Here is a 17,196-nt window from a genome sequence, read left to right on the forward strand (position 1 = left end):
ATACTAATTTGTTCTCTTAATTACACTGTGCTGGGAATTGGTGCCTGGATCATGTTCACAAGCAGCATTATTCAATGAAGAAAGAGCTACATTTTTGTACCCCACACAAGTCGTCGGAGGGATGGTGAGTGTACAAAGTGCCAGACTGTGACACTGGGGTTCATGTCCTGACTCCTGTATGTGGTTAGGTTTTAGAAAACAACAGTGCTCTGGTGAAGGTCTGGAAAAGATTGTGGTTTTGGTTAAATGGTAATACAGTTGAGTCTTGTGCTTTAAAGGAAATGTTTTGTATTTTTCAACCTGGACTATATTTTGCCATGTTTTTTGTCTAAGTGACAAATGGAACAATGATTTTTAAAACTGGTCCAGTGTTGAGAGAGAGTGCTGCAACAAAACAGGCTGCAATGTAATCCCTACCAACCCAGTCTCACTCTGAAGTTGTCGAAATCTGGTGCTTGGGCAGTGACCTCTGGCATCAGACACAGACGAAAAAAGCCGTCCTTTCATGTCTGCATGATACAAGGCCGGTCATCATTATAGTTTAACAGCACCCAGCAGCATCAGGGGGAAACATGGTGGGTAAGGAATGAAAGTTAAGGCCGAATAGGGTGGGTCGGAGGGGTGGTGGATTGGTTCCAACAACCACTGACTTACACCCAGGAGGGCAGTGTTCGCATCCGATGAGATTGTAAAGCCAAACCCGGTTCTTTTTCCTAATCCCAGCCGCGTGTGTGTGTTGGCAAAACGTAACCATGTGCGTTAGTTGTTGAAGGGAAGAAAAAAAACCTGTCAATTAGAGGTGTTTATTTTGAAAGAGACTGTATGTAAACATTACATTTCCTGTGAAAATGGAAGTGTATTTTGAAAGAGGACAATGCATGTAAAAAGCTGAAGCTGACATGGCGTCCCAGAACGTCAACAACCAATGCACCCTGGGTTCCTTGCACGCTGTATCTGGACATGGAAAGTCCATGACCAAACGTTGATATGTGACAAGGTCGGAGTGAGAATGTGTTGTCCCTGTGGGCAAATTGTGCACCGTCAATTTAAAGTACTTGTTTTTGCCACTGTGAGGCTCAGATTGTCATTAGAGACGTCTGACAATCTTGTATAAAAAAAGCTACAGAGAAATAAAACATTTTTCCTTGCCTTTCATTGATCTGTTTGTTTTTGTGTCCAAGTCTCACTCAGTGGGGAAGTATTGTTCTGAAATATTGTGAGAGGTGACTTGTTGCAGGGAAAACAATGGTAGAAACGAGTGCTGGGGAAAGTTTGTTGTGTTGAAGAACAGAAAGTGAGCTTAGATTTTCACTGTCATGGCTGAATATTTAGCTGATTTCAACAATGTGCAAAAGTCCACAAGATTTGAGAACCAGATGTTTTCTTAAGTGAGACTTGAGCCCCTTTTACACTGCCAGATTTCCCGCGAATGTTGGGCCGTTTAGCCAGCAAGCTGCGAGCGTTTCGACACACAGAGCCGGATTGGCGAGTTGATCCGAGGTGCCCAATTTTCCGCCTCGTAGGGTAGTCATATTGGCCGAGGCCTTTCAGTTTAAACAGACCGAGGCGGCCTTCCGCAATGGGAGGGGCTGTTGAAGACTCATGGGAGCTTCCGCAATGGGAGGGGCTGTTGAAGACTCATGGGAGGAGCTGTTGATGACGCCCCACGTGCGACCCACTGGCGGTGGATAAACAGGAAATAGCTGATAGCAGGAATTAGCGAGCAGCTAGTAGCAAGAGGGAAACACAAACCTGACAGACACTGTAAAGATGAGCAACTGGGGAGACAAAGAATTGCACGCCCTCCTTGCCCTTGCAAACGAAGAGGCCATTAACTGTCAGATGACGGGAACAGTGAAGAACGGGCTGACTTACAAGAGAATCACCGAAGGACTGACCAGCCGCGGCTTCCCTCGAGTACGACACTGTTTACGTCACACACTGAACTACACATTTTGTTACCTGCTCACACCCCCCATTGCCCCGAAAGAGGCACATTCTGTATAACAAAAGTAGGCAGGCGGCATTTTGCCGCACTCCCTGATTTTGTCTTTATACTGCCAATGCTGAAAAAAGACTGATTGGGCTTTCCTGCAAATTTGCACAATTCCTATTTAAAAAGGGCTTTGGTTACACACACTAAGGAAAGACTTGATCAGCGAAAGGTACGAAAACACATTTAATTTCTCTGTAGGATCCTTTCCCTGATGCTGTCAGACACTTAAAATAACAATCGGAGCCTGTCAGTGGCAAAAATAATCACTTTCAATGGACCCAAACTGACAGTGCACACTTGCTCATGGGGATTACATTGCAGCCTGCCTTGCTGCTGTCTCTCTCAGTACTGGACCAATATGAAAACTCATTGTCTCAATTGGTCACTTGGACACACAAACATTGGAAATTAGTGTCCGCGTGCAAAAAATATAGAACTTTCCCTTTAAGCCATTATATACTTTTCCAACATTTAAAAAGACTCTCCCTAACATTAACCACGTGTGAGCTTCTTAACGATGCATTAAAACGTGTTATTATGTTATAGTTGTTTTGATATCTTGTTGCAAAGGTGAATACTCCTCTGAAATTTATAAATAAATTAGGTTGTCTGTGAACTTGCTCTATACAGCCTAATGTTTTGTGTCTTGAGGAAAACGATTTGTCCTTTTAAAAAATAACACTATACATTCCTGAACCTTTTTTAAAAAAAAAAAAAAAAGATTTACGTATCCAGTAGGAACGACGGCTTAGAGTTGAGGGCCACCGACAGGCCAGAGAAGTCAGAAACAAAAATGAAAGGGAAATAAAGCTTTTTAGTCTTTTCATGGGATTTATTGACAATAACAAACTATAGCATATAATCAGCTTTAAGCCTTTTGTCCTTTGAGAAGTAGAGGAGAAAACAAAACACTTCCTTGGCTTAGACTCAGTCACGTTTTCAGCCAGTTAGTGACTCTAAAGTAAATCTGTCCATCTGTTTATCAACTCCTTAAAACACGTCACCTAACATGACGTCTACGCAGGCTAAATGTATGCTCATGTGTCTGCACGCATCAGGCGCAATAAAAATGCTAATTTTATCATTCACAGACTGCTGAAGCTTTTATGACACTGACTTACAGTGAAGCAAGACCGAGTTAGACGGTTCCTTCCAATTTCCGCAACAATATTACAGAGGTTTGCTTTCATAGACGCTTTGTACATAACACGAGCCACACTGGGGGAAGAAATGGCAAAACACACAAACGTGCTGCAGTCATTTAACAGCTCTTCACGCCAACAGAACATGGGGCCATTAAAGTGCCTGGATGAAGGCGTGTTTGATTTTTTTTTCTGGCATTTGTTTTATTTTGATAGTGAGGGAGAAAGACAGAACAGGTAGCAGAGACAGAGGGGATGACATGCAACAAAGCTAAGGACTCAGCCAACCCAGCGAGCAACCGCAGCGCCCTCCTACAGCACTTAATTAAGTGAAAAACATAATTCACTTTCCAGCTTCCTGTTGATTTATGTGCGCAAAGAATGGTAAAAGCATGCTATATTTAGAGCAAATGGCCGCCTTCATTAGGAAGCTTGACTCCTGGAGTAAGGCTACTGTATCTTGTCTGCCCTCCATCCCTCTGCGTTGACCTGGTTAAGTACAGACTAATAAAATCAGACCTGGCGAACATCCATCAATCACACCAGTAAAAACCCAACAGCAATCAATACCGCAGGGACTGTCTGACTGGTTATCAAGCCAAAATGTGTTTTTCCTGTTTACTTCTCTGCTATTTTTATTGTCACTTTTCCTTGGTTTCAATCTGTCTCTTTTTCTCTGAGCTCCAGTTGCTCCAGAAAAATGTCCGGTCACAACCGTCTATTAACCAGATCTGTGCTGGGTTGCAGAAATGGAAACACAACTGCTATTAAAAGTTGATGTATCTGCTGCAGTTCATACTCATCCAAAAAACTTCCGCCAAACACTGACATAAAAAAAATATCACTGAAAGCACCACTTCCAGTAGAAGTCTTCTGTGAATGTGAGAACAAAATCATATAAAAATAACCATATAAAGGTATGAAAAGTCTATACAGGGGTATGAAAGTGCTGTCTTCCATGAAGGCAAAATCAGATGGAAATTCCATCTACCTTCTTTTGCACACCACAGCAAAACAGCAATAAAGCCATGAGTTTGAAGCTTTAAAGAAATGCAGACTTTTAAAGCAGCCTCTTATTCCCAGGCCATGAGGAGTCTGGCTGTGGACTGATAACTTTGGAGGAAGAAGCACACTCTTACATACGCACAAGCAAGCACGCACACACACACACACACACACACACAGGCGCAGAGCGGCAGGTGCACCGGTGGGTGTTGTTCACATTCAACTTCACACACCACAGCGGAGTTTCCCCTTTTAAAACCTCAGGGTGTTCAAGATGTCTTCACACAAACCCCGCTCGCTTTCCTCAACTGTTTTCTTATCCTTAAAAACTTGCTCTCCAGAGCTCAGCAAACTAGCAGCGGAGATATAATTCTCTCACAGGGTTTGGTAGTCCTGTTTGAAGAAGAGCTACAGAAGCTCTGACAATACACGGAAAAATACTAGGCCATTAGAAAAAGGGCCGGGTCATGTACGTTTTTCATAAAGCAATCTCAGCCAACAGTTTCGTGCTTGACGGTAAATAAATGACAGAGAAAAGAGAAAGAACAAGTGCACACAAAACTTCAAGAAATGGGGACAGATCTTCTGTCTGTGTGTGCGGATTCAGGTGCACATGCCTCAGTGCCGCTCAGCCCGTGTGCCAGCAAATTTGCCTTTGTGTCTGCTTTTATCAGTTGGCTCTAAGTGCACTGTTGAATCCTTACCAATGTGAGTGGATATGAGAGCACTCAGTGACACGAGGAGAGTCTGCAGGAAAACTGAGAGAATGACCGAGAGAACCGGGCTCGACAAAGGCAGAAAGTGGCTCTTGCGCAAGGAACCTAAAGCAGGTGTCACGCATTTACAAGGAAAATGGGTCTAGACTTGGGATTTTAAATATTGAGACGGTATGATTCCCTAACAGTGGCAGAAAGCTGGCGCCAAAGAGAGATGTCCCTACAGGTAAAAGCTCCCTTTCATTTCTTACAGAGAGGAGGAATAACAAGGAGTCCTGAATTCTGTAAGCGCTGAGCATGAGTAGTGTTTAAGAGCGTAATTTAATGAGGGATGTTTTAACACCCAATGCTGTTTAATGATTTGCTTGTGATGTAATAATTGCTTGTATTTACATGACGCCAGTACAAAAAAAAGACACAGGCTGTGTGTGTGTGTGTGTGTGTGTGTGTGTGTGTGTTGTCAGATGAGTGTTTTCTTACTCTCTACCCTCTGTGCTGTTGTGGCTTCATGAAAAATAGATGACTAAAGTTAAAACTATTTCTCAAACTTTTATGTTGATTTCAAAATGTTGCACCTGTGTGACTTGAGCTGTGTGTGGGAGGGTTGGTGCTGAGGGTGCTGCAGCACCCCCTAATGACAAGGAATTGAAAACACAGTTTGGCTAAAGACCTTAGGGTGCAAACCAAGTCAATATTTTTCATCCAAAACTGTCTTATGATTAAAAATAAATACAGCCTCATTGTGTCAATCCCTTTTGCACACTGACTCCAAAACTTTCATCACGAAAGTTTTCGGAACAGGTTTAACGTTCTGTGTTTTTTTTCCACATCTGCCTAAAGCATTTAAGAGTTGTTTGACCAAGAGGCAGTCAAAAAAATGTGGCGTAACCGGCGGGACACATACATGTGCAAAAAGAGAGATTAACAGGGCGCACAGTATCACTTCATAAGTCAGATGGCCTACTTCAACAGGTCAGAAAGTGATACTGAGGTGGATTATGATGACAAGAAGGAGGATTTGATAGAGGATAAGGACAGAGAGAGAGGACAGTCCAGCCCCTTCAGGTAGCTACAAAGCCATATGCAGGACACATGGAGAGAGCGGCCACAGCCAGGGAGGTAACTCTAGTCCAGACTCCAGAAAGTCAAGTGAGCAAACATGTCTGTACCTTGTGTCTTGTATTGCGAATTTCACAATGAATAGAATAATCAACCACATTGGACTTGATCTGATTTTTGTTAGATGATGTATTATATAACACATATGGAAAATAGGGACTTGGTGTGCAAAGGCCTTTAGTTGGCTATTTTACTATAACTAACAGGCTATCTGAACATTTGTTTTAAATTTTGAACAGCATATGATAAGGTGCCTGTCAAAAAATCTGAAGGAAAAAAGTTTAAAATGTGCAAATTTAATGCACAGAGTGTGTATTTGCACCTGAGAAAATTCACACTGCAGCTTTTCAGCTGTATTCACCCATCCCTATGATGCGTAATTATGAATCTCACTGTGTGCTGCGATTGGCTAGTATTTTGATGCATTGAGGCCTGAGGCAGTTAGGGCCATGGACGTGGTCATGGTTAAGGCTTACACTAGCCACTCTTGGATACTCTCTGAGATTAAAGTGGTAAATTAACGAGGACATCTCAAAAATGTGCGGCCAGAAAGTCAAGTGATGTAGCAAGAGTGATACAGTCCATCATGTGAGCAAGAGGTGGTGGAGGAATAGGTTAGGCACAGGACTTTAACACAGGAGAGTGAGGTTTGAGTCCCCTGTGAGTCAACTTTGGCTTGTTACTTGAAGACGTAGTTGACGCATTATTCAGTTTTTAGGATGTATAAACTGCTGAATGTACACTGTGTACAAAACCCATTAGTGTTAATGTCACATTTCGATACGATACCATACCACACCATACCATACCATATTATTCGATACGATACGATATGATATGATACAATGCGATGCAATATGATACAATATACTTTATTGTCCCCATGGACTCAGGAGCTGCTTATGACACCCGGTCATTAATTACCACATTGGCTATTCCATCCTGTGTGCATATACCCTTGTTGGCTACAGACATCTTGGTGCTACTATCATCTGCCTTTAATTAATTCCTCTGATCTGATGCGACAACATCATCACATCAGGTCAAAGTGCAAGGGTCGGGGTCAGCCAAAATTTGGAGAGAGATTTGCGGTAGTGGGCGTAAATCAATGGCTCAGAAAGGCTGAACCAGAGAGAAAGATCAGAAAACTGCCGGGACAGTTTTGGAGCTGCTTCATAGTCCCATAAAATTCCTTTGACGTGTGGGACATAGCCATTGGGATGGAGTTTTATTGCAGGCGATGATGGAGTGGACGACGAGCGGACGTATGATTTGCTGAGGGGATGAGAGTGGCTTCAGCGAAGAGACAACTGAATGCCTGACACCATTCAGAATGAAATATTGTAAATTTTGGCACATGAAGTGCAGAGACAAATTGTGTCTAAGGTGAGGGAGTGCACGTTCTTTCAAAAAACAACCATCAATGTGAGTATGTGAGCAGTTTTTCTGTTGCTCGTGTGAGCTCATTCACATACACACACGTGCTCACATGTATAGTGTGCAACACGCGTGCCTGAAAATATATTCAGGCACGCATGGTGCATGGAGGTAGAGAGGGGGGTTGGTGGCTCTATGTGTGTTTTTCTCTGAAAGAACCAAGAGAATTTTATCTGGGGGAAGCAAACAATTGGCTTTTTCTATTACATCAGTGTGGCTACTGAGGCTAAAAGGACATTATTTCACTAAGACCTAAACAGTGCCTGTAACAAACTCAATCACTGATCACAAACACATGGTTTGTGGCCTTGCAGTAAAGTGATAATCAATTCTGTGACTGCCTTTTTTTCCCCTAGCGCTGTTGAAGTGGGAAGATGATGACCATGTGTAGGTGTAATGAAACTGCCCTGTAAAAGCCTGGTGAACATGTCAAGAGTGCGCACAAATACGCGCGCCGGACATACCCACAAATGCTTGGTAGAAAGCATCCATAAATACTGTACGCAGTGCAATCACACGCAAAAACACACACAGTCTCCCAGGCCAGTGCTACAGGTAAGGAATTCTTATGGAGGCTTTCAGCTGTGGCTCGTCTGCCGCCCACAAGCGAGATAACGGCGACACGGCAATCACACCATGATGAATGAGCTGTGATAGGCACTGAAAATTGCTCCTTGGTGGCTTCCGAAGTTTGGTCCAGGGACTCTATATCTCCAAAGTGAAATCAAAGCTTTGTGCTCGGCCAATTCTTTCTTTCACACCCTCTTTCTGTTGTGAAAATATTGTCTCATTTGTACTCCCCCTCATCCCAAACACGCGCACACACACACACACACACACACACACACACACACAAACATCTCCATCCTCCCCTTGCGCCCTTTCCCTCATGTGTGAAATGAACCGTTCCATCTGAATCCCAATCAGTCTCAATGAGGCCAGTGACTTGTTCAGTGGCGAAATATGGCAATATGTCCTTCTCCCATTCCCACGGCTCCGCAGCTGATAAGCCGGCCACTCAGAATAACACATTGGGCCAATTGCCTCTGCTTACAAGCTACTTTGTGTGTTATCGTCTGATTCATTATCAAGGAGGAGGAGCTGGGCCAGTGACAGGTATGTGTGTGCACGCGCCTGTCTTATACGTTTGTGTCGAGGGATGAAGAAAGGCATGAAGCACGTGCAGCTGACTGAAAAGCTGAGTAGCTTTACGCAGTTTCAACATGAATCCATTTATCATCTTTGATGTGACATCAAAGCTGCTGTAAAACAGAAAAGTTGAGCTTATGAACAGCATTATATTCCTGACATAAATAAATAGAGAGCTCGCGCACTGATCACAGTGACAATCTGATGTCTGATGAGAAGCAGTTGTTCTCGAAACGTCAACTAACAGAACGTTCGTGCATACTCCTACTTGCAGCACTGTTTCCTTCTCACAAGTTTTGGACATCACTGACACTTCTGCTCTGCTATTTAAAACAGGAAGCTGATTAATTTATGAGCAATTTATCACTATTAAGAAGTGTTATAAGTTAAGAATATATTAACTGTGCAAAGCTGCAGCATTGTTTCTGCATCGCTTAGATATGAATTCGATATGTGCTTCAGGGGCTGGAGCAACAGTGATGCGGCACAATGTGAGTGGCTTTGCATATGACACAGGGGCTTATTGGAAGCTAGAAGTCATTACAACTGACAGGTTCACCATTCCTCCTCTGCAATATCATCTATTGCAGGGAGCAGCTTATGACTCACTGCTAACCATGTTGATATGCTAATAAGGAAAACAAGGGGTTCTAGTCACTATCTGGAGGCATTTATAGGCTGTAAGGGTCAATATGCTTCAAACAAAGTCAGATTGTCAGATTGTCAACCAGGATCTGAATCCTCCTCTCTGCACGCTGACGCTGGTGGGCTGCATATGATGATTTCTCTGAAACTACAATTACTGCCTTGCGGATGATGCCTCTGCCAATCAGTCAAGTCATAGTTTCCATTCATGTCTGTCCAGACTCATGTGATTTATATAGTGAAGACTTTGAAGAAATTCAATAAAAGGTATGAAGTGCATTTTTTGGCGAAATGTGGATGCTTCACACACATCTTCAAATACCATACAATCAGCACATTTTCAAGGTGGACACTCAAAGTTGAATGTCAAAAATTCAGTATCTGACCAAATGTCTCCCCTTCTGTTCCTGACTTACTGTGTTAAACAATGGCCTGGAAGTGTTTTTTTTATTCCACAACACAATGATATCACAGTAAGGATGACCCTTGACCTTTTGGATATAAAATTTTATCACCTTAACATTTTATCCAATGAGTTATTTGTGTCAAGGTTTGTAATTAGGGTATGAATTCTTAAATTATGGCCAATAAAAGTTAATGAGGTCACAGTGACCTTTGATTGCCAAAATCTAAACAGTTTATCCTCGAGTTCAAATGAACGTTTGTCCCAGATTTGAAGAACTTCCCTGAGGGTGTGCCTATGATATTACATTCACGAAAATGGGACAGATGGACGGACAATGCTTCAAACCACAGCTGTCGCCAGTGTGAGGTATAACCAGGAGTTCTATACATTATACCCATGAGGCATTTATAGGCTATAATGGTATACGTGGTAAATGAAGGGCTTGTCAGATTGTTAATGAGCATCTGAATCCTCCTCCCTGCCAACATATCTTTATACAACGCTTCATATGGTATCTATACAATTAGTGCTGCGTGACAACTTGGATTAATTCTTATAAAAAATCCTTTTGATTCTTTCAATGGAATATGAAGGAATATAAATAACTAATTGAGTAATCGAGGACTTTACACATATTCTGACTTTATGACAGTATCACCTTTTTTTCCTTCCTCTCCTGTTTACCATGTCAGTAAATCTCAATGTATTACTGTCTTCTTTGGTGCTAATGGTTATATTTATATGCGTAATTAAAGCAGCTAACTATTATTAGCTCAAGTGGGTAGCCAACAACCAGGTTTTATACATCCAAGAACTTCTATAAAAATGAGCTGCTTGGCAACCAGACCAGGCGTCTAAGTGAGACAGGTGTTTATTTGTCAAAATGTGTAGCCACAGCGGGCTAGTTAAAGGGACTGGGACTTTAATTGGGGCTCGGCTTTTAATTGAAGTTTTACGGTAAGTACTTAACATAAAGTTACATATGTTAGATTTAGGCGATTAAAGTTATGTAGGTGAAGTTTATGAAAAGAAACAAGGTGAGGCCGTCAACAACTCAAATATAGTCCACAATCCAGTGAGTTTGCCATTTTTTGTGCTGTCCAAATGTACACTCAGAATTATTGTTCCCTATATAGTAGACTTAAGTATCCCACAATGCTCCGTGAAATGTGGTGTACAACCAATGATCACTAACCAAGCAACATATTCCATGGACGGACTATAGGGGACGGATATCGAGATGGACGAGAGCAGAGAAAGCAACTCGATTACAATCTGCTGCACATGTTTAACTTATAACAACATGTGTAATTTTTACCAGTTTCTTTGCCATTTAATAAACTGTCAATTCAATGTGTATTCGCCAGTTGAGGAAGAGATAAAAATAAATCACCAACTGATCTTCTCAAGTGCTTAACAGTTACTGTACAGAGTAGGGCTAATAACGCTAGCTAAAGTTAGCAAAGTTAGACTAGCTCTGAGTGGCATAATACATGATGTTTTAATTCAAATTCACAAGTTATTACATGCCTGACTGGTAAAACAAACTTCAACACAACAAAGGTTAAGCGAAAAATTACTTACATTATTAGGACAGATTGCAACTGTGCTGCTCTCTCTCCTCTTTTGTCTGCCAGTGTAATGTTAAATGTGAGCAGAGCAGCGCATCTCAACACAACACAAACGGCCACATAGTACTTTGTAATGCTATTTATCAACATGGGGAAAATACACTCAGTATAATTTCATGTTTTTATCATGAATATGCATGTCAGTATGTGTTATGGTTGCCTCACCAGCTGACATTGATGTAGCATGTTTTAATTATGCGCCTGCACTGACATGATTAAGTGTTTGTTCATGTTGCAGATGAGCTCATTGTACAGTCCTCTACACAGATCTTCCTACATGGTGAGTAGGAAGTAGTGAATGAGTGAATGATTCTGGACACAGCCTCTGTCTTTATACTACTTCCTTATTTACTCCAGTCAGGACATTGGTCACATGATCGCAGCCTTTCAGATTAAGTGGGTTCGCCTATACACCTTTCTGACATCAGTGGGCTGCATAGGATGATTTTTCTAAAAAAAGTGAAAGCCCCAAAACACACCCATTTTATGCAGCAACTAGCTATGTGTCTGCAGGCGAGAATGACTGATAGAAAGTATGCAATATTTGAACCTCTATCTTAAGCTCTCTTTGAGTCTTTGATTCTTGCAAAAGTCATAAAAGCCTTTGTCCAAAAGTGTTCCCTGTAATCCCCATACTGTATTTACAAGTCAATGTGCTGAGACCACAAAAAAACATGCACAAGGAGCAGAAGTCTTGGAGAGTAAATGGGGAGGCAGCCAGGAGGAGGCTGTGACAGACAGTTGGCTTTTTGTGGCCATTTGGAGCAGCTTGAAGACATGGTCAGACAACATGTTGTGCAAACTAGTTGTGATTGAAGCATCTTGAACCTTTGCGGCCACTTTCGTTAATACCAGAATGAGTTGTCTGAGGTGCCCTGCTTGTTTAGTGTAATCTAATTTGTCCTCCAATAAAGCCAGTAAATTGTGGAGTTATTATGTTTGGCCACTTGTTAAATAACAGGCAGAGCAGGAGCAGCAAGTTTGAGTGACAGTATTATTTCCTTTTTTATCTTATTTAAATAATTGACTTGTGTTTATTTAATTGTGTTTAAATGTCAGCTGGTTATTTAAAGCCTTCATTAAGCAAACGCATGGATTTTTTATTTCATAACCTTTTAAGGATTCACAGATTACCGATCATTACCATGGCAGGCGATTAAATTGCTTTAAAACTGCGTACCTTGTAACAGGTAGCAGAGTGAGGGTAGTGAGAACTAGCACTCACAGGATCTATATTTACAACAGAGGCTGAGAATGGCTGACACGGTGAATTATTAGCTCCTGCTGATGCACTGTGATGTAGCCTCATCTGAAGTACTCAGGGCAAAACAATCGCGCAGCAGAGGTTCCTCTGATCCCAAGAGGACCGAGTTTGGATCTGAAAATACAAAATGGGTTTTTGATATGGTAATTGTCTGTCAACCACAGAATGTCAGCCACATGTAGATCAGCCGGGGAGCTGAGCTAATAAAATGACACAGACTGCTGTTGGTGTGAGCGTATCAGTGTGTGTACAGTGGTACTTACTAATATTGTTGTGATGGTAAGAGTCGTGTTGAAGAGGGTGTCCGTCACATTGATTGATGGAAGCTTTCTCTCCATGGACAGTCCATCTTCAGAGTGCCATAGGCCAATCTGCAAAGAGAGAACACACACACACACACACACACACACACACACACACAGATCAGTCACTAAGTCCATCAGCTGGAAAAGGCCAATAGAAACAATCTGTACTTAATTGCCTCCCTCTACTCTAAAGGACAACAAGTATGACCTTCACAAAAGACCACGTAAGACAAAGAGGAAGCGCTGGACAGATCACCATGTTGGGAGACAAGGTGATAGCGAGAGTTTGTGAGGCTGCAGGGGGAAACAAAGACAACGTGTGTGTGGCTCCTTGAGGAGTGAACACGGGGCATGTGTTCAATCAGAGGCAACAGAATGCATTCATTAAACCAATTACCGGCAAATCCTGTGGCGCAGAGCCACATTCTCATTTTCATTACAGCCCGAGTGGGGATTCACACCTCCACCTCACATGGTGTCTTTCCTCCCATCCCCTTTCAATCTGTCTCTGCCATCTCCTGTTTCATTCATTTATTTACTCGACCTAAGTTTGTCAATCCCCAACACCATGATGACCGTCTCTGCAGACACGGGCATTTTGTAAATCCACTTTGCCTCTTGCTACTTTCAGGTAGACGTTTCTCTTATTCACCTCCTTTTTACCATAATGGCATTGACAGGGAAAAGAAAACCTTGGTGATTTGTGCGCTCCGACCTTGAGGGATTTACATAGCTGCTTTTCTACAACCCTGGAGCTTATTAAAATCTCTGCAAGCACTGGATAAAGTGAGAAATGCAAAGTTGTCCAGTAAAAGGGAGAGTGTTTTTCCATCCAATCGGCAGTAAATGTTGCCACTGTACATTTATGCAAACTATGGATATGTAACATTTGTGCATTATTATGTAACATATATGTTGAAACATTACGTTTCAACAACACTGTGATTAATGTGGTTATGTTCACACACAAAAAACACTTGGTACTGGTTACGAAAAAATTATGTTTCCGCTTAAAATATATGGTTTTGGTGCCACAATTGCTGCTGGAAATGCAGCAGTGTCAGAGCATAGTGTTAGTTCAGGCAGGACACTATGTCAAGCTCAGCTCACATCTCAGCTACATCAGCTGATCTCAAACAGCCCAATCAACTGATGGAGCAGCTGACTGATGAAAGGGAGTCAGCTGATAGATCACATGATTCCTTGCTATACAACCAATTGGCGAATCTCATTCAGGGCGCCCTATTTAAACTGCTCTGGCCTGCCTACTGTTGCTGCTTCCTCTGTAAGCCACTATACAAGCTGCCTCCACCCCAGCTCCTCCTTTTCATGCTGTGTCTGACTTATCAATGTCATTTCTGTTTGTCATTGATGCTGCTCTGTTCTGTTCCCAGGGGGTCTTTGCTGCTGCTCTCTCTACCTTAGGCCTTCCATGTAGGCGCATGGAAGGGCAGGGAGGTTTGTTCTCTTTGCCTCAGGTTTTCCTTGTTTGCACATGGAAGGGCAGGGAGGTTTGTTCTCTCTGCCTCAGGCTTTCCTCGTTTGCACATGGAAGGGCAGGGAGGTTTGTTCTCTTTACCTTCGGCTTTTCACACTGGCATGTGGGAGAGGCTTTCTGCGTAGGCCTGAGTAAAGGCAGAGAGGCCCCAGAACAGAGCCATACTGCCAAATATAAAACTGCAAATGGAAATAAAGTTTTCTTTGACTAAGTATTCTAAGTGGTCTGCAGATTAGCAGCTGTCTCGCCTAGATCTCATGCCATCCACCATACCTTTCACCTCCTGAATGACAAAGTCAGCTTATATACATGTAATCTGAGGTAGGTCACTTTTGAAACGTTGATATAATACATAATAAAAGTATAAATGTAACCTATCAACGGATGGTTTTTTTTTTGTAGTTTGACAATAGAGCTCTGACTTTTCCAGTGACTATCAATACAAGAAGAAGAAGAAGAAGAAGATATACTTTATTAATCCCAGAGGGAAAGTTCAATTCTTCTTTGACTCTGTTGTCATATACACACATGCACAAACAGGACCTATACATGGATTAAATGGAGAGATGTCAGAGTGGGGGGGCTGCACATGGACAGGTGCTCCAAGCAGCTGGGGGTTCAGTGCCTTGGCAGTGCCCAGGAGGCACCTCTCCACATTTGGTCCAGACAGGGACTATGGACTGTGTGACTGCTGCTCCATTTACCTGTGCTGCATGAGATCTAAATTATTTACATTCAAAATCCCATTACCTCTTTACTGGTGATTATACGGTAAGAGTTAAGTGACTGTAGTGGCACAATATGGGTCGTGCTATCGGCAAAACAATTTCACTTTCCTTATCATGGTGGCTTAATAAACGATCATTTCATTTATGAGGCTGACGCAGAAACACGCAATTTCAGTATCAGTTACAAACAGAACAGGTGCTTTATGTGTTGGCACAGAAGATAACCTCGAAATAAATCCAGATAATATGCAAAATATGTCTCATTATTAGTTTGTGTAATTTATTTCCAGTTTAGACTTGATATACGAGGAGTATGTTAAGAACTTGAGGTCATCCTGTCCACTGTGTTCCTGCTAAGATTAGACTGTGTCTTATTGATATGGAAACTAGGTAGAAAAAAAGGTAGCAATTTCAGCCTTTGATTAAATATTCCAACCTGTAACAACCTGTGAGGCTCACTGAGAAATAAAATGATGACAATTCAAAACACTGTTTTTGGTCATTTACATTCCAACTCTGTAATCTACCTCATTATGTAAACATTGCCACCCCTCTCTTGAAGACTGCGGAGAAATAATATCCCTTATCATAATAATCAACCTCCCTCCATTATGAATATTATATAGGAGGAGTAAATGAGAAAATACAGCATCTAATTTAGCCTTGATACATTGTTGCTGTGATTCAATCCATGTCACTGGAATAAGGTCTCTGATTATGTGCTAGAAAACCTTCGGGAGTATCCGTGTTGGTTGGAGACTGGAGAGGATGAACTGTTACAGGATCAGTGTTTGATAGGGAAAAAGGAAGATACAGTAAACAAAGCTCTCCAAGCTTGGTCATAGTTTGTTTCAAGGCTAAATTGCTAAAATTCTCAAGAGATTACAACCCATTCATGTTGATCAGTGCCTGCTTTTGGAGGCCGTTTAACTCCTCTCCTCATGCTGATGATGAATTCTGATGTGAGATATGTTTAAAAAAAAAAAAAAAAAGCAAGCGAGAGCTCCCGGAATCAAAGATTTCCTTTGAGAGTATATGATCAAAAAGATCTTGCCTTCCATTTCCTCTGGTGTACTTGTTGAGAGAAACAGCACCTTGCTCACACAAATAGACTACCAAACCCCCTGAACAACACACTCCACACTCTGCTGATGATGGCCTCAAGAAACAGAGAGGAAGAAAATGTGAACATACTGTGGCACGACCAAAAGTGAACCCGGGAAATACGGTGTTCAGCAATCAGCGTACACAATCAGCTGTCAAAGTGTGTGGAGGTGGTGGGAGGCGGGAATCTGTGGCTTGGCTGGGCTCAGCAGGTGTCACCAGAGGTCTGAGCATGGGGGTGACCGAGAGGGTAATAGGATGAGGTGGCACTGTGACTCCTGCCTGGGAACAGGAGGTGGAGGGAGAGAGGGAGATGAGGGAGCTGTGAGCAGGAAGGGAGAAGAAGCATATGCTGGCGGGGGAGGAACTGGTCCTTTGGTGGCCCTGTCGTCAACTCTCTTTGAGCTACGAGGGGGAGAAAATAGAGCCGTACTGTCTGTGAGTCACTCCGACTAACAGGAAGGAAGATGTATACATCAGCTAATGTAAGCAGGAAAGCACACTTGGGAGCAAACACACCGTGACATTTATCAAATAGACTGAAAACCTTTAACGCCGTAATTATTCCTTGTACGACTTTATGCAATAAATTACACTTTTTATTATTGATTTGTGCAATAAAAATGGGAGGCTCCTCATTATATAGCACAAATAGGATGAAAAGATGACAACAAAGTGTCTAGAAGTTGGAGAGAGACCAATGCACAACTAATTAAACTGATGAAATATTAATCAGAGCGCAACACAGATGCCATTAATCTGACGGCCAGGAAAGAACATCAGTAATTTTACATGTCATTTTCCCTTGAAGCGCATTTTGTAATAATTTTGTAGGTTGTGCAAACTCTATAGTGAAGGGAACCTTAACCATCGCATTAATCCTGGTGCAGCAACAGCGTTGAACCACTGCATAAAACCTCATTATACACGCAGCACAACCCGAGAATCTATTAGACTCATAAGCTTTTATCATAGAGAAAGGAAGCTGCATACTGCTGTATACCAGATTGTGTTTGTGCGCAACAATATAAATAGCTGTAACTTGGTGTTT

The 17,196-nt window shown here is 42.1% G+C and overlaps 1 protein-coding gene across 1 annotated transcript in view; it reads right to left on the minus strand.

Annotated features, from left to right (window-relative positions):
* LOC126401207 (glutamate receptor ionotropic, kainate 4-like) overlaps positions 1-17,196 on the minus strand; it is a 432,132-nt gene that overhangs the window by 43,725 nt on the left and 371,211 nt on the right. Inside the window, exon 12 of the mRNA XM_050062325.1 lies at positions 12,774-12,881. Coding sequence (XP_049918282.1) covers positions 12,774-12,881 — 108 coding nt within the window. The remainder of the gene's footprint in view (positions 1-12,773; positions 12,882-17,196) is intronic.

Source organism: Epinephelus moara, chromosome 2 (genome assembly GCF_006386435.1).
Source record: "Epinephelus moara isolate mb chromosome 2, YSFRI_EMoa_1.0, whole genome shotgun sequence".
NCBI lineage: Eukaryota > Metazoa > Chordata > Actinopteri > Perciformes > Serranidae > Epinephelus > Epinephelus moara.